The sequence below is a fragment of the Excalfactoria chinensis genome, chromosome Z (genome assembly GCF_039878825.1).
Source record: "Excalfactoria chinensis isolate bCotChi1 chromosome Z, bCotChi1.hap2, whole genome shotgun sequence".
In the NCBI taxonomy this organism is placed as follows: Eukaryota; Metazoa; Chordata; class Aves; order Galliformes; family Phasianidae; genus Excalfactoria; species Excalfactoria chinensis.
In genome coordinates this window covers 35,386,289-35,404,856 of record NC_092857.1, presented here as the reverse complement: position 1 = coordinate 35,404,856, position 18,568 = coordinate 35,386,289, and the positions used below count along the sequence as shown (strand labels likewise).

At 36.5% G+C, this 18,568-nt stretch overlaps 1 protein-coding gene across 3 annotated transcripts in view; it reads left to right on the top strand.

Moving 5' to 3' along the window:
• PRUNE2 (prune homolog 2 with BCH domain) overlaps nt 1–18,183 on the top strand; it is a 129,794-nt gene extending 111,611 nt beyond the window's left edge. The window contains exons 12-21 of one of the 3 annotated variants that reach the window (XM_072359109.1): nt 392–592; nt 1,592–1,768; nt 2,672–2,774; nt 6,635–6,766; nt 6,921–7,007; nt 9,341–9,439; nt 11,266–11,301; nt 11,808–11,846; nt 13,293–13,340; nt 15,366–18,183. In XM_072359109.1, the coding sequence (XP_072215210.1) occupies nt 392–592; nt 1,592–1,768; nt 2,672–2,774; nt 6,635–6,766; nt 6,921–7,007; nt 9,341–9,439; nt 11,266–11,301; nt 11,808–11,846; nt 13,293–13,340; nt 15,366–15,387 (944 nt within the window). In that variant the 3' untranslated portion in view covers nt 15,388–18,183. The remainder of the gene's footprint in view (nt 1–391; nt 593–1,591; nt 1,769–2,671; nt 2,775–6,634; nt 6,767–6,920; nt 7,008–9,340; nt 9,440–11,265; nt 11,302–11,807; nt 11,847–13,292; nt 13,341–15,365) is intronic. The other 2 variants (XM_072359108.1, XM_072359107.1) reach the window with 2 other exon arrangements.
• The last annotated feature ends 385 nt before the right edge of the window (nt 18,184–18,568 follow it).

Here is an 18,568-nt window from a genome sequence, read left to right as displayed (position 1 = left end):
TAAGAAGGGCAGGAGATTTTAACTTTTATAATTTTCTTTGGGATTCGGCAGTGTGTTTGTTGATAACTCGTATGATTTATATATTCCTATCTTAAATCTCAAACCCTGCGGATCAGACTATGTACAAAGCTTGATTTTTGGCTGGTGATGCGTATTAGGATTTTACAGAATTGAAATGCTCCAAGCAATCCCTATACATGCTTGTTCTATTTTTTACAATATTAATGTGTGATTTTTTTTTATGTAGTAGTAGTGGTGGTAAGTGGTCTTAAATGTGTTGTTGTTTCTAAAATTATCTTTCCCAGGGTGCTTGATAGTGATTTGTAAGTGCGTGGGAGACAAATTGCATATGGGAGAAATAAACTTCTCTTTTGATCTCTCCTTTTTTCAGAACCTCCCAATTCTCTTGATCTTAATGGTACCCATCCCAGAAGGATAAAGCTCACTGCTCCAAATATCAATCTTTCTTTGGATGAGAGCGAAGGTTCTGTACTTTCTGATGATAATTTGGATACACCAGATGAAATTGACATCAATGTAGATGACCTTGACACTCCTGATGAAGCAGACTCTTTTGAATACACTGGACAAGGTAGTTTTCTTGAATGTAGATGTAGAGTACATCTTTGTTTCTTTGTTTACTGCATTCTTGTCTGTTGGGCTATCAGTATGGTTAGTGTATTTTAGATAGTGTGTGAGGTTTCCAGGTATTTTTTTTTCAGCTATTTTCGTCTCCTGTGTAAAGAAATACATTTGACCAATGCAGATTGCAGAAAGAAATAGTACAGCTGATCAAGTGAATGAAATAAGAGCTGTTTTCAGAGTACCTGAAGAACTGTATAGGAACTGTACTCATTAATTTGATACATCAAAATCATAACTTTTTTATAATCTACGACAGAAAGAAACTTTAAAAAGAAAAACATTTAAATTGAGTTTTCCCTTGCATTTAAATTCTTTGTTGCTTGTTAGGTCACTATAATTTAAAAACTGTAGTTGCATCAGTTTAAGTGGTATTGCTAAAGAGGCTTTACTATGTACTCAGTCATGCAGAAGCATTTCTAATGTCATTTCTCATTAGAAGACCAACTTTCTTATGAGTAGATGAAGAGGATCTGATGAATTGCTAGATATGTGGAATATTCTGTACCAAAGGTTTGGTTTAACACACGCACACAGTTTTATAATGTCGTGTCCAGTGTGGGAACCAAAATGGAGCAGACTTTGCCTTTTTGCAAGGCCTGAAGTAACTAAATTCAACTCCAGTGATTTTGGTGGTATTTATATTTATTGAAAGCATTTATCCCCAGGTTTATTTTTGTTTTTTTGCTTTTTTTTTTTTTTAATTAATATTCTCTAAATGTGGTTATTAGTAGTGTTTTTTACAGTTGTGCAGTTTGATTTTAGATATACTTAGTTGGCAAAGCATCCTTCAGTTACTTGAGCCAAAAGATAATAGAACGAAAGCACAGATCTAGGTTAGTGCTATAAAAATCCAGTTGATATTAATTATCTACTTCAAGTGAATATAAAATGTAAAATATTTAGAGCCTGTACATGAATATGTAATACATACAATGTTATTTTTCAGAAGAGCGGAATGCTGCTAAGGATGCTTCCCAGGAAGAGTCTGAATCAATTCCAGAATACACTGCTGAGGAGGAACGAGAAGACAACAGGCTATGGAGAACAGTGGTTATAGGGGAACAAGAACAAAGAATTGATATGAAAGTCATTGAACCTTACAAAAAGGTTATTTCACATGGAGGTAGGAAAACTTGGAGTGTATTTTTTTAGATGGATGTGAAAAATCATACTTTAGTAATCATGATTTACTTCTATTTTATTTCAGTTATTCTGCTAGCAATGAGAGTTTATTATTCAGCCAAGGCTGAATTAATTTATATTTGTTTTGCAATACAGAAATCCATAGGAACTGAAAAAAATTGTGAAGGTGGTTGACCAGCATTAATATATCATGAAAAACAGTATTTCCTGTCAGGGAGAGAGTAATCATCCTGGAAGCCAGAAATGTAATACTGCAGCTTTGAGGGGTTATCATTAGGCAGTGGTGGAGATGACAGAACACAGGTACAGGGCAATTGGAGTACCCAAGATAAAGAAATAGTTTATACAAAACTTGCAGCAAAGAATTTAACTGATCCTCAAGAGTTCTTAAACCACAGTGTCATGCAGACATCTATAATACCCTGAGGCTGTTGGAGCTGCACAAGCCAACTGAAATTGGATTTCAAGTCCTTAGTAGTCATTATCATAAAGATACAGGATGACAAATGCAGGATTTGTCTTCACTGCTTTATTCCTCAGACTAAGGTAAGCATTCAGTACACAACTGCAATTGAGATGTAATGAGCCAGGGGTTCAGGTAAGATTGCATAACTTACAAAGTAGAATAATGGTGGTTTTTTTGTTTTGTTTTTTTTTGTTTTTCTGGCTCTGTTCTATAAAATTTTGCTCATGATTGTTTTCCAGAGATCAAATGTTACTGATTGTCCTACTTCATTATCTCTCGATAATTGTTCATTTATTTTGCATCTTCCTCAGAAGTAGACATAATCACTCTATTCCAAGACTTAGAGATTTCCTTTTTAAATCTATCTAGTGAAGAGCCTTTGACAAAGATAAAAATGCCTTTTTGTTTGTTCCACAGGGTACTATGGTGATGGTCTGAATGCTATCATTGTTTTTGCTGCATGCTTCTTGCCAGATAGCAGCCGAACTGATTACAACTATGTCATGGAAAATCTTTTCCTGTGAGTGTTATGTGTACAATGTGACAGTCTTCTCAAAATTGTGTAGTGAGAGATAACCTGTCTTTAATTAAGAGGTAATATGGGTCATTAGAAGGAGTGTGATTGGAATGACAAGGAGAGTAGCAGTTTTGGATAAACTGTTCCATGATGTATTGTTTTGCTACCTTCTTGGTCATTGCAATGTTTTACCAACAATTTCCAGTCCTTGCAGACAACTGCAGGGCATGAGTCCTCCAAACTGGCTTCCATTGTTCATTTTTTATTATGCGTTGTCATGATGCATCATTGTTATCATATTTTTGATCCATACTATGGCTGTGTTTGGGAGTCACGGGATCATTTTTTGATACTTGTTTAAAAAATATGGGGTGAATAACAGTTGCTGACATAAACAGCTTAAACTGCGTTTTCCTGACTCTAGCTGCGTCAGATTCAGCTATAGGTGGTGTCTGTTGAACAGAGCATGAACTTGACCAAATAAACCCACATTTATCGCAGTGAGGTTACTCTAATAACAACTTAGCTTGGCAGGCAAAAAATGTGAAGGTAGCAACTTTCCTAAGAGCCACCAGCTACCAGTTCTACTTACAGCTGCTGAAAAATAAGTCATTCTGTACTATAAAACCCAGTGTGTCAGTTCCACAGCCAGTATAAGCCTGGTTTTCACCGTCTGTAGCTTACAAAGCACAAAACCTTGCACAAGAGCATAAACCCAGTCTCCAAGCTCCAGTCCTTGAAGATGCACGTGGTGACAGCCAAAGCTTTCAGGTTTGTTAACTTGTGAAAAATGAGACTGAGTGCTTTTGTTCCAGGTCAGACAGATTTTCAGCATTTGGCAGGTCAGACTTCTCATCATCTACAGTAACTGTTTTACACGGTGCTCATTGATTTAGAGAAGAGTGACTGCAGTGGTTGTAGTCTGATAAATAGAGCACAAAGCTGACAGTAACTGTGGCTGACATTAAACTGTTGCTCTCTGATGTCACCCCGGACTGTTGTTTGTTGGTAGAGTTAGTGGTAAATGGAATTTGTAAAGTCTTTTAAAGACACAGGAGATGATGCCAGATCATTTGAGGATACTGACAAAGTCCATTCTACATCTCAGACTTTTTCTAGGATAGTAGTTCAACAAAGAGTTCACAGAATCACAGAATTACAGAACTGTAGGGGTTGGAAGGGATCATTGCATTCAACCCCCTTGCCAAAGCAGGTTCCCTACACCACGTCGCACAGGTAGGTGCCCAGGCAGGTCTTGAGTATCTCCAGAGCAGGAGACTCCACAGCCCCCCTGTGCAGACTGTTCCAGTGCTCCGTCACCCTCACCATAAAGAAGTTAATGTGCACATTCATGTGGAACTTCCTATGTTCCAGTTTCTGGCCATTTCCCCTTGTCCTGTTTCCACATGCTGCTGAATTCAGATTGGCTTCAGCTAACTTTAAAGCCTGGAGATTTTTATTCACTCTAACAGAGTCAGAACAGGAAAACAAAAAATCAAATCATCCCTTTTTTTTTTTTTTTTTTTCTATGTTGGCTTATTAATTGCATTGACGTAAGAGGGCTGCTCAACAGTTTACAACATATCCAGTAACCAATATGTTTAAATATCTGTAAATATCTGGTAACTTTTCACTGTTAAGTCATTGGGGTATCTAGATATACAGGCAAATTATTGAATTTCTTCTCTTTTTTATTTATTTTATTTTATTTTATTTTATTTTATTTTATTTTATTTTATTTTATTTTATTTTATTTTTTCTGTATGTGTAGCACAACTCTGATAGATGATTCTGCAACTGCAGTGCATAAGCCACCTCTGGTTTGTGATTAACAACTTTCCTCAATTGTTTATGGTTTTACAACTACTTTCCAGTCTGTATTTCCTTCACATTTTTGGATACCATTCTCTTATATGTTACCTTAATTAACCCTTTCAAATTGTCTTCAAAGAGTAGAGTTTGTGCCAAATTCTGAACTTTGAGATAGAATCTTCTCTTTTGAAGCTGACTGATACATTCTAGATATTAAATTTTATAACAGAATCACAACTTGTAAAACTTTGAAAGTCAAAATCAACACTTTTTGTTTTCAGACAGAGTGAATTGTTTTAGTCTGTGAGGAAAATTCTGCCTGTTTTTTCAAAGAGTGAAGAAACTACCATTATTACTGAATAGTAAGAAGTTACTAATTAAGCCAGGTTTCCAAGAGACCATGGCATGCCTAAAACAGCAACTGGTCTATCTCAACCCACGATGAAAATGAGCTGTTGAGAGAAAGTACTTGAGATAAGTGAGATCTAACTAAAAGGTCACAAGAGCATGCATTTTGTTGCAGTATTTCTCCTTATTCCTAATGATGAATATTCATTAATGTAAGTGATTTTTCATAGTATTCACGATTTCCTTGCACCTGAGTAAATAGAAGCATAAATGTTCATCAGACTCTCTCTTTTACTGTATCTAGAAGGGTGTTAGTGTTTTTCCAAAGTACTTTCTTTACTCAGTAAACTTTTCTGCATGTTTCACTCTCTAGATTTGCTTAAAGCACCAGATATTGCCCTTAATGGGAAGGGCTGATTTCATAACCTGTCAAGAAGTCAGTAGATTCATTTAAATTTAGGGGGTTTTTTTGTGGATGTGTGATGACCTGCTGAGGGCTGTGCTGCACAGTGAATCCAGATATAACCCTGCACACGCTGGACCAGCTGTGCAGGGTTATATCTGCATTTTTCTCTGAATCAGCCGAGGCCTTGTTGGAGAAATCCCTCTTTCATATTTCATTGTAAGGGCCAGAAGCAGAGAATGAACTAATGGAAGGTAGGAAAGAGCAGTGAAAAGCATTTAGTGAGAAGTAGTCTAGATGGGTTTATCAAACGCATGGAACTATTCAGTCAGTGGCTGCCTATTTCCTGTCCATTTAATATATTATCTCTCTGGTGAGAACCAGATTTTCCATTCTTGTTTAGAAGAATCTGAATTGTAAGGAGTTAAAAGGTCAGATTAGATCATGAGTCATGCACATACACCTGTTAAAAGGATATTGTGGTCAGCGATAGAGCTGCCTCTTACAGTGAGAACTCTCAGGCATTCAGTTTTCTAAGGTGTGTCTCAGTAATTTTTCACTGTAGTTTTTACACAAACATACTTTGAGACTGGAGGGCAGGGAATTCAGTCTGAACACTCCTGTGATGAGGAACTCACAAATGAGGCAGGCAGTTCTGAAACTGATCAGAATCCTTGCATGTGCACAAGAATTCAGTGCCACATTTTCATATGATTTGATAATCTACTCTTCTAGTGAGGTGTATTTGGTCCTGAGAGTAATGGTCAGTCTAAATACTCATTGCAGACCTGATTAATTTGGTATTTTGAGTGCTTTGCTCACAAAATGAAGCAGGAGTTTGAACTGTTCTGTTCTGTTCAAAGACATAGTCAAGTTCTATTAGCTCTGAGAATCAGAAGGCTTGTAGCTGGCAGTCACACAGATTCAGCAGTGGTAATCTGAGGATCACAAGAATTACAGACAGGTATCTTATCCCCAGCCCTTTTAATTTTGCATTGAACAAATGTGGTGATTAATACTGAAGGGACATTTCTCAACAGTTAATGGCCTGAAATTTCACTCAGTCCATCCATGCTGTCCCTCACAAAATCTCTTAATTTTAATATGTCTTAAAAAAAAAAAAAAATGTAGAAAAATTCTACTCATAGAGGTAGCACTGTGGCCAGTTCTAAATTTCTGCTTTAGGTTTAAAAAAAATAGAACACTGTCTTGTTGTCTGCCTTAATGTATTCCTAGTAGATGGTTAACTTTTTACTGTATTTAAATAGATAAATATGTGCTCACTTACTTCTTTTATCAGGTATGTAATCAGTACCTTAGAGCTGATGGTAGCTGAAGACTATATGATTGTATACTTGAATGGAGCTACACCAAGAAGGAGGATGCCTGGGTTGGGTTGGATGAAAAAGTGTTACCAGATGATTGATCGTCGGTGAGTAGTATTATCCTTTCTGATCCACAATCATTATTTTAAGCACTGTTCATTTCTGTTGTTCCTCTGTATGATAGTGTCCATTGTATATGATTTTTGTGACTGGTTATCTTTTTTTTTAACCTTTTAAATAAACTATTTTTTTTTTCCTTAGTTTAAGGAAGAATTTGAAATCATTCATAATTGTCCATCCCTCATGGTTTATCAGGACAATTCTGGCTGTGACACGACCTTTTATAAGGTACGTAGTGCACACTACTTATTTGTTATGTCCCAGGAATACAGAATACAGGAAGAATATTCAAGCAACTTAAATCATCCAAAATGGTTGTTGATCTCTCACTGATACAGTTCAGTTGAAGATGACTCCCCTAAAAAGAGTGGAGAAAAAGTTGATTTATATGACTGTTCTGTTGTTCAACCATATATGTATGTGGAATTAGGAATTAAATTTGTTTTTGTTTTTTTTTTTGAGATCATCAAAAGGGCATGAAGGAAAGGTTCTGTGGACCCTTTTCACTTTGGTCTGGGTTTAAAAAGTAAATAAATAGTTGATGCTCATTCAAGAGGACTGCCCTGAGCTGTTTGAGAAAGTAGGTGACTTGTTTACAAAAGAAGTTCTCTACCACCCAAAACAGTGCTTTGATTAGTAAGAATGAAAAGAATTGTAAGACACTGAAGACCTTAAAAATGGGCAAGTGTGTGTCTGGAACCTGGAGATCAGGTTCGTGTGTGGTCACACATGGAAAGCATTGCTCCATGCAAAAGAAGAAGCATCTTGTCTACAGAAGCCACACAGAGAGTAAAGTATGTCATAACAATATGGCCCTGGAGTACAGAAGTGAATGCTGAAAATGTCCGTCCTGTCAAGGTGTTATTTCCTGACAGAGTAACTGTGAAATGATGGAGGAAGTTACTGCTCCCATTGCTGCTAAAGTGTGACAGATTGAGCGTCATAACAGAGCTTCTTCCTTCAGATGTGATAATTTTAGTAGAAAGCAACAACTGAAAATACCGGTGTGATGTGGAAGCAGTAATTGGAATTATCAGCAGTAATAATGGGGGATTCACTAAGTGAAGTACAATAGGAACTAAAAAAAATATGTGCAAGACATAATGTGTGTATGACTTTGTGGAATCACAAAATGATTGAGGTTGGAAGGGATCTGTAGATCTCATCTAGTCCAACGGATCTTATTCAAGTATGGCAATCCAGAGTAGGTTGTCCAGGCCCATGTCCAGGAAAATTTTGAAGATTTCTGAGAGGAGAAACTCCAGAACAGCTGGGCAGCCTGTATCAGCGCTCCATCACTCACATACTAAAAAAGCTTCCCAATTTTTAGATGAAACCTCTTGTGTTCCAGTTTGTGCCTGTTGCCTCACATCCTGTCTCTGGATACCACTGAAAAGAGCATGTGTGTATATAAACACATGGTGTCACATTGATGACATCTCTCTTTGAGCCTCCACTTCTGAACATTCTCAGCTCATTCCACCTCTTCTGACTTCATCATCTTGGTTGCCCTCTTTGGGACTCTTTCCAGCATGCCAGTGTCTCTCTTGTAATGGACAGCCACGAACTGGACTTTACACACCAAGTGTGGCAATACCAACACTGAGAAGAGAAGAAGGATCACCTCTTTATCTCCTAGTGATACTGTGCATAATGAAGCCAAGAATACCATTAGCCTTCTTAGCAGGAAGGACACATTGCTGGCTCATGTTCAGCTTGTTGTCCACACTCGTTAACTTGCTTAGAAGATGAGTTGAAGATAGGAGAAAGATGAAGCCCTTCAGTGGACAGAGGAGCACTTTGAGGAAGTTGAGTAAAAAAACTCTGAGAGGCATAAAAAGAGACAACCAATTCAGTAAGAAGTAATGTAAGGAGAAATAAACTTGATTCTATTGAAAGCTGATGGATATAACTCAGTTTTCTAGCCTAGAGCAGTTCACTGAACTACTGCTGTGAGAATTTCAGTGTGAGAAGTGAATTGGTCCCAAGGCAAGGAGAAAATGTCCCAAGACTATGAGATAGCTAAACCACATAATTTTGATTCCAAATTCCCTTCCAAATCTGATCTGTACTCATCTAAACTGTGGTCATTCAGTTGTATTGTGTTTGAGAATCATAGTCGAATATAGATGCTAATTTTTCATGTACGCTTGATGTTAATTCATTATGATAATTTTAAGTGAATTCTCTCCATATGTTTTATATTAATTTATGCTTTAGGGAATTTGGTTCTCTTTAGAATTCTTATACATCTCCTTGAAACTGTAGAACTAATTGCATTGCTTAGTATGTAGGCATTGCAGTTTATGATACTGTCTTTAATACTGTCATTCAGCCTGGCCAAAGGATAGTAAAATGTTTAGTCTTTATTTCAGCCTCACTAGAACTAAGGTATGCTTAAACTCTGTAACTGAAATGGCCAAACTCTGTAACTGAAATATGAATAACAAAATGATTAGTTATTTAACACATTAAGCAAATGCCTTCTGTCCCTCTCTCTTTAAATTATTGTAGAAAATATTCTGAAGAAAGCTGATTAACACATGTTGTTTCTGTCTCAGCTCTAAGTTCAGCAGTAAGATACAGTATGTCAACACATTGGCAGAGCTTCGTGAGATGATTCCAATGGAATACGTGCACATACCAGATAGTATTGTCAAGTAAGTGATGTACATACAATGTGTATTTGATCTAATGGAAGTAGTTTTACAAACTAATAACAGTGTTTCAATGTCTGTAAGAAGAATAGAAAACCACTACTCTATACTATTACAGATATATTTATGTGTTGTTCCACAAAAATTCCACTGTTAGACTCCGAAGCAGGAAAACAGTGTGCTCCTGAAATACAAAGCACAACAAGTTTGTAATCCCAGAGAAACCAAACCTTATAGGAAGAAGACTTTGTATTGGACCAAATGATACAATTTGTAAAATGAAGACAACCTTTCCATCTCGGTTCTTTCTTCATCACACTTGTGCTTGTATAATCTGAACTGGAACAGGCTGTTCAGTCACTAATCATAACCTGGAAAGAAAATAGGAAAGTTTAATCCTGCCCAGAAAATAGGAAGGTTTGGCCCTACCACAGATTATGCTATGGTTTGGGGGTTTTTTAGTGGAACTTTTAGCACAGTTCACGTATAAGTATTAAGTTTTACTTATACAAAGCTTTGAACTCAAATTATAATTCAAAGGTAGTCTGTTTAAGAGAAAGTCACTGAAGAGCCATAGATTCACAATTCCTTTTTATTGTTAATTTGTCATAGCCTAACTCATAGCCACCGAGTTTTTACCTCTCATCTTTAAAGTTCTTCTAATTACAGGTATTTCTAGAGGAGAAATACGTATTAAAATTTTAAGAAGAATTTGATTTTGATTGCTCACACGAACTGGCTTTTTTTTTTTTTTTTTTTTTTTTTTTTACATACAAAAGCAAGCTGAAATCGTATACCAAAACTGGTATTGGAATCTGTTATGGCCTTTATGTGGGTCACTGTTACTAAGATACACTGCTAGGGAATGTAACCTTTTTCTTCACTTAATCAAGTATACATTCTGTATTAGAAACTATTTTGATGAGTAAATAAATGTGATTATGTTTTCCTTACAGTTTATCAGTATAAAGAACTCTTGCTTTGGAACTGTCATAGATCTTTTCAACCCATGCAGGAGTTTTTGCACCTGCCTGAGAGGGGAGAAAGCAGCATAATTTCCTTCATCCAGCTGGTGGTTGCACTGATTCTTCTGGTGTTGTCCCAGGGAGCAAGCGGGGAGCTCAGTTCTGCACAGTACTTGTAATAATAGAAAATTACAATCATGAAATTAGGAACCAGGGGGACTTGCACTCAAAGTGATTTTTTTTTGTGTCTGAGTTTGAAGTGGAGTGATTACAAAGAAAGTACAGCATAAAGGTCATCTGTCACCTAGTAAGAGACGAGCAGCAAAAGCATCTGTGTTATGCACATCTTGTCTTCCCTGTAGGCTGAAAAGTCCATTAATCTCTGAAACTAAAGGTGGAGTGATTACAGCACCAGGACTAAGGAAGATTCAGGTTTTAGAGCTTAAGAAGTTTTAGAGAACTGCCAGAATTTTATTATCAGCAGTCAGATGAGAGGTCAAGATTTTGCTGAATGAAAAAGTCAAAAGATGACAAGTGTGCCCATTGGAGGCAAGTATTTTTAAGATATCGCAGTATGAAGTGGGTGTGTACTCAAGTCAGTGGAAGAGAGCAGAGTTCAGCTTCACGTTGAGAAAGATTTTTGTAGCAAAAGAATAGCAAACACAGCTTTCTGCAGTCTAATTGCTCCACTAGCAAGAACAGAAATACCACTATGCGAAGTCCTAACTGTAGCAAGCATATAGGTTTGTGCCAGGATTTGTATAATGTGATTGTTTAGTAGTTTTTACTGAAGTGAGATGCAGCATGCCAGGTGTATCGTATGAACTTGTATGTCTTTTCTCTTCCTTCACCCACTGTTATAAGGTATGATGAAGAGAAGTGTATTAAGAGAAGAATGAGGTAAAATTTGCTTTCTAGCCCATGCTACTGCTCATAGCAGAGTTAACCTGTGTGACAGCCTGTCACCAACAGGTGACCTCAACAGCAGAATGAGAGAGGCCTTGCAATGGTTTGGTATCCTGCTTTCCCCTTCAAGCTGTTGAGATCAGCCTTCTTTGCCGACAAAACTTACTTAACTATAAATGTCCTTGATTTGGCCCAAGCTGCAGCTAGTTTTAATTCTTACAGAGCAGTTGTGTGCTTTCAGCTCGATCTACTGGGCATGCCTTAGATCCCTGCTGCTTTTATGTTTCTGCCTCTAAATAATATAAAAAATGAGTTAGATATTAAAGGTGAGTTGAGAACAGGGATAAGTATTAGAAGAGCTTTAGGGTCAGTGCATAATACTGTGTGCCTATTTTAGAAGCATGTATTATATTTGTTCTTTGCTCTGCTATTGCTCTGCTTCTCTCTTATGCTCTGCTTGCTTCTTTGTTTCTTTATATCAATAACTTTTACTCATGCAGACTGGATGAAGAGCTGAGGGAAGCTTCAGAAACAGCTAAGTAAGATAGCTTTCTGCTGGTCGCTGGCATTGTATTTATTTGGTTCACAGGGATGGATTGAATGCAGTAGTACGTTACATGTCTGGTACAGCAGTCTGTTCGTAACTTCAAGTACTGTGGAAGTTGCCACATTTGTGAATTGACTTCCCCTCTCACTATAGGCAACCTGCTGTATCTTACAGTCTAAGGAGCAGTCATACTCTTAGACTATAAAAAACCACACATTTTTTGCATTTTTTGTGATTGTTTCTACAGTCATGGGGGAGACTGAAGTTACTGTTTTACTCTGTCAAAGATTTTTGTTACATATATTCTCTCCTTCATATGTTGGATGATTAATATAAATGTGGGGAGATAAATCTTTAAAACTTGTTTTACAGTTTGCATAGGTAATAATAGCTATTGTACCTAACTCTCAGCTTTTTCTATAGCTTTTCTTGTCTTTCTGCTGTTGTTTGGAAGGGCTGGTATCCATGCTTGACAGTGTTATGACTCCTGTGGTACCTTAGCAAGCCAGTGTCAGATGTTGATCAGCTACTTTAAACAAGGAACTGTACTTTTAGTTTAAGATGCTAAGGTGATGCCTTGCAAAATATCTGAGAAATCTTTTAGCTGGAAGGATGCAATCCTTGATTCACTGGGCTTAACAGACAAGCAATTTATGGATTGTACTTTTTCCATGTATGCTTTGTACATGAGATACCTGAGAAGGGAGCACTGCCAGTCAGTTCAAGTACGACATTTTCCCTACAATTTTCCAACAGCTTTTTGGAGGTTAATTTTCAACCTCCTCCCCTTAAATTATGGTCTTGAGAATTCTCTCCTTTTGTGTGGTTCACATTTCCCTCAACTTCTCCTCAACAGTTTCCTCAGCTTAGCTTTTAAAATGACCATCAAGAAATGCTCCAAACACTTGTGAATACTTTTGGATTCTGGCAATTAAACTGCTTCAGAAGCAGTACATTTATGTAGATAGTTATCTGATATCTGATATCACCTGGATATTTTATTAAACAAAAAAGCATGCAACTTTTTTCTATTCAAACATTTTCAAATGCATTGGACTATGATAACTGTGGCAAAAAGCTTATTCCTTGTTAAGCTTCTGATTTAAAACAATGCAGGCTGCAGCATAACAAGTGAAAGGGGAACTGAATACTCACATGAGGCAACACTGACTATTGTTACTGTTGGATGTACGAGGTAACTGTAGTGCTTTTCCCTTCCTCAGCTTTAATAGTTTAAAAACTTATCTTATTACACAAACTGATTGGTGTTTCTAAGCTCCCGAAATTCCTATCAGTAATGTTTTTGTGTTTGTGCAGTCCAAGTTACTTGCTACAGTTAAGTCACTACATCCCCTAAATTTGTTTTTGTACTTAAAAAGAGAAAGAAAGAAATAAACAGAAGAAATGTTTACTGCTTCCTCTTTTTCCTTGTGCCCAGAACTAGCTGCCTCTCAAATGATCCAGAAATGACTTCAGTGGAGCAGGAGTAAGAATTTATGTCTAATACAATCATTTCATTACAGCATTATTTCACAACCATGCTTCTAGGAATAGAGACTGGGTAGACTCCATAAAGTTTTCTGGAGAAATAAATCGTTTTATGTTTGTTTTCAGGAACTTGATTCAATATATGCAGATAAAAAGAGCACCACAATTGAGATTTTTTTTGTTTGCATTACAGATGTCTTTGAAGTGTTCTTGGACATTTTCAAACAGAGATAGATATAGTCTTTATCCTGAGGATATTGAGATTGTGTGAAAGACTGAAATAAGAAGTGCAGTGTGATCAGGGTGAAGTTGATCACATGCATTCTTCTCAGTTAAAGGGTGATAAAATTGCCTTTCTTGCTGAGAAGTTTGAAAAGTCTTATTCTTCACTTTAATTTCTGTATTATACCCTTGATACCTTTCTTGTTTTTATGTGCCTTAAAGCTTTTTTTTTTTTTTCCCTCCCCCCTCTTATCCCCCCCATAGTTATTTCCCTAATGAAATCTCCTGTATCTTAATTTTGTTAGCTTTCAAAACCAAACTGGTTCCCTTGGAAATAGGATCATTTCTGTCCTCTTGCAAATTTCTTCTGTCTGATGTCATAACAAAGCATGCAAGTGGAAAACCCTGCACTGTTTTAGTGTGCATTAGTGGGACCATTTTATCCATAGCTTGTCACAAGGCACAAACTGTTTGAACAGCAGGAGGACTCATTACAGTAGCCAGTACACTGGTGATGAGTGTCTCCACAGGAGTGACTTGACTTTGCTGTCCCTACCCCCATGACTCCCATGTCCTGAATTGAAATACTGTTCAGAAAATAGCAGGAACCTAACTCTTCAGTAAAAGATCCCATCAGAAACTGAATCTGAAGTAAGCAACCAGCTAACTAGGAAGCAGACACATAACTAACATGGAGCTCTTTTTGTCTCTCTCTCTTTTTTTTCTTTAATAAAATTGTATGTCAGTAAACTAGCACAGGTTAGAACTATAAATCAAGCTTCTGATTCCTAGAGCAGTTGGCATAAGATCTCTAAACATCTTTTTTTTCCCATCAGACACATATTAAAGGTTTTATTTATGGATTTAGACTTTTGATTGATTTTTTTGTGGTTTTTCCCGAGACTAGAATTTTTATTTAGCTCAAATGAATATAGTTAAGACTGAATTAATGCTAGTTGTTTTCTCTGTGTAAATATATATCCATTTTCAGAAGTGGCAGTGATTTCTTCTGTGTTCGTGTCGCTCATTTGTGGAGTAGTTTCAGTGGGAAATAGGATTTCCTGTGAACATATCTCCACAATGATCATGTCAGTCTTACACAGCATTTTTTCTGTATGCTTTCTGCTGAAACCTCTCTGGAGTCTGCCCAGACTATTAGTTTTCTTCTGCTGCCTTTTCTATGTTTCTTGTCATCCTGTGTGCTATTTTTTTTTAATGTCTTGCACTGCCTCATGATATTTGAAAAAAGGTTTGTTATGAAGTATTCCACAGTAAAGAATTAGACGTGCTCTGTAATTGTTATGGACCTCTGCAGGTGATGAATATTCAGAATGTTTTTTTAAAATAGTTACATATTCTAAGAGGGAAACAGTGTTTTGATGTATCATTAGTGATGACAACATCTTATTGTAAAGCATACTTCAAAGGAACTTGATGAGGTTTTGCTTTTACTACGTGGCAAAAACATAGTTTTAGAGATGTATTTTCAGGCACCCACTTCTTACCATACAGTACTGTCATTCCATCAGCATGTATTTCCACGTCATATGTCCAGCATTATTCAGACTGGAATTGCTGGGAATGTGGTTACTGATTGAGAGCCAGCAGTAGCGCTTCCTGATGTATTTTCTACCTAAGATAGATAGGATCTGTGTGCATTATTTCACACTGATGCATTTAATATAAATGACGAGGATGCTCAACACTTTAAGGGAGCTCACAGTTGTGGAAATGACTAACCATGTGTGCTATCCTACTGATTTATTTCCTTTTGCATTTCTTGTTGTTTTTTAATATATAGGCTTGACATGACCCTGAAATAAAAAGCATCACTGCCAGATGTTTGAAGAAGAGGACTTTCATCACTCAGACACCCGTGATCATGGTGTAGAATAGGAAATTTGATTCATTTCGTTTGTGGTATAATTTTTCAGTGCCATTTAGCAATCCAAGAAGACAAAACAGGCCCATCTTGTTGCTGCGGAAACAAGGGAAATTTGGACCTGGCTATTCTTTTATTTTCAGAAATAGAGTTTTTGTTAGAAAAGCTTAGAAAAGCTTTTCTTAGAAAAGCACCTAGCATTGGTTTCTGTAAGTGTGTGCAAATTCTGTTTAAGGTTATGCAATTTTGTGAACAGTATGCCTCATGAATGAGTCAATGAGGATGTAGATTTTTGTTTAATTTCTGTCTTCTGCATAATACTGTTTCTGCACAACAGAACAAAATTATTAATATTACAATACGTATTAGCGTAGTTGTTTCACACAGCAGCAGCAACCTTATTCAAATATAACTATAGAAATGAAGCAGGATTTCAGTGAGTGGTTTTTTTTTTCTTGCTGTATGAGAAGTTCTTTTAAACCTAATGACTTTTTATTTGGCCACACGAAAGCCTGATACACTAAAAAGTCCTAAGTGATTAAAGATATTTCTCAGATCAAAAATTCATTTTAATAATTTTGTTCATTGACTTTACTTTAAAGATAGGTTTTACAGAAGCAGTTTATCAAAAGATCCTTGAAATCATATTTTATTGTTGTCATTTTATAAAGCCTGTTTTTCCAGAACATTTTTAAGTAGTGAGTCTCCAAATGGCATCCTAACTGAAATCACAAAAGCTGTTAATGCTATGAATACAGAACAATCACAATCATTTGTTAAGAAAAGGTGTCAAAATGTTATTTGAAGTCTGTCTAATGTCAGAAGTTAAGTATTGCAATGCCATTTGTCGTCTGTAGCACGAATATAAACATGAAAAGGAAAAAGGCCCAAGCATTTCATCTTTTGCTACTGTCCTGCAATATGTGATATGAAATACACTATGTTAAGTTCTGACGTTCAAATGGAAAACAACTGCAGTGTCTCAGACTATTCCCCTCCAGAAAAGTACAAATCAATACTTAAGCAACTGCTTGTCTGCTTTTAAAAGTCATGAGTCATGAACATCACTGATGCTTTCTTGTTCCCAAATGGACATATGCATGCACTTTCCAAACTTCCTAACTCAGTTTCCTTTTGAGTTTAAAAGTAGATTACAATCAGACTTTTTATATGGGCAGACAGTGATAGGATATAGGGGAATAGTTCTAGACTAAAAGAATGGAGATAGATATATGCTAAGATGATGTTAGGAGGAATTTTTTCCCTCAAGTAGCGGTGAGGCTGCCCAGAGAAGCTGTGGTGCCCCATCCATGGAGCTGCTCAAGGGCAGGTTGGATGGGTCCTGGGCTGCCTGAGCTGGTGGAGGTCAGCCCTGTCCATGGCAGGAGGTTTGGGCTGGGTGGTCTTAAAGATCCCTCCTATTATGTGATTATATATTCTAATGGAAATAGCAGAATAATGTATTCCCAAGATACTGTTCTCATCTTCAAGAGATTTTCATGTGCCGGAGAATTGTATCTTGTATTTGCAAAAAGCCCGCAGGGAAAGGTGCAGGTATCCGTCACGGTGTACAGAGTTGTTCAGCTGTTGTAACAGAGAGCAACAAAATTGTCAGAAAGGCAGCAAGTTGCCAGATGCTTCCTTATCAGCCAGCAACTACACTGAAGTATCTGTACATCTGCAGTCCTTCCCTGTACTGACAGGCTGTGCATCATGTCTGTCATTCTGGGTAGCCTGTTCTATCACATTTTCTGTCAGTTCCCTCTTAACTTTCACATTTAAGGAAGGGACAGATCCTGCTGACTGTTGTTGCTGCTCTGTATCCTGATCTTATCATCATTAGGATCTGATAGGTTTCACAGTTTCTCAGATATTTGAATCTTGGCTTGTGTTTGCCTTATAAGTGCTGTCACTTAGAATATTGGGGATAATGCTTTATGTACAAATTAATATTTGTATTACCTTCCAGATGCTAAATAAGCTTGATCTAGATCTGAAAAACATTTTATAGCATGAAGCCACATCTTCTGTAAACTTGTTCTTCAAGCAGTTGACGTGTGTAAGGCTGTAGATGAGAGAAGTGCTTCTCTTTGCTAGAGAAGTTCACCACAAAGCAGAGGTTCAGCAGAAATCTCCATGTCTTCAACACACAGAAGACATGAAAGAGGTTATGCCCCATTTTATGGTAGGTGTCAGCTCGGAGGTGAATTTCAATCTAAAGGCTTTGTGTAAAATCAGTAAACTGCAAAGTTACATGTGAATTAATTTGATTGATGGTGGTAGACTAATAATGACAGCCTGAGATGGTACAAGTTTGCTTAAGCCAAATGTTGAATTATCAGTGTGATGTTGCATAAATGATTGAAAGAACGAGATGTGGTTATCTCTGCTTATTAATATATTTTAAAAAGTTTTTTTAATGTTATGATATGGCAATTATATATTATACTAACAATAATAAACCAATATTAATAAATAAGTAGTTTGTTGAAGAAAAAAAAGTATGGTACATGTAATTGCACAGATATAATCTTTTATATGCAGATCTTTTCTACTGTGTATGAGAGTGCTCACATCAAATATAAATTAATAGTTGCAACTTCCTTTTTTTTTTTTTTTGTTAAAAGACTTATACTGTCTTCAATTATAGAATAAGCAATACAAGGATATCTGATATCATTGTATGCATATATTTATGTGAATCAAAAATAAAGAACTGCAATCTGCCACTGAAAGTATGTATTTTCAGCTTGAATTTTTTTTTTTCTTTATTCCCTGGGCACATGGAAACACTTTCAGTTTCAATTCACAGTTCTTTGCATAGTTATAACTATAACTATATATGTATATATATGTGTATATATATATATATATATATTTACTACTCTTTACTTGTTCCTTCAAAGTTTAAATTAAGGCAATCCTGTCTCTCCACATTTTGCTCTCTGTCTTCATGCATAATGTCTTTGCTTTGCTGATAATAGTAACACTGTTCTTGAAAGCATGTATGAAGACATCCTCAAGCTGCTGTCTAATTTGTTTGAGCTATTATCTAAAAATTAAATGCATGGATAGTTTCATTCCATCCTATACGATAGGCAGAAACCAAAAGTTGTATCAGA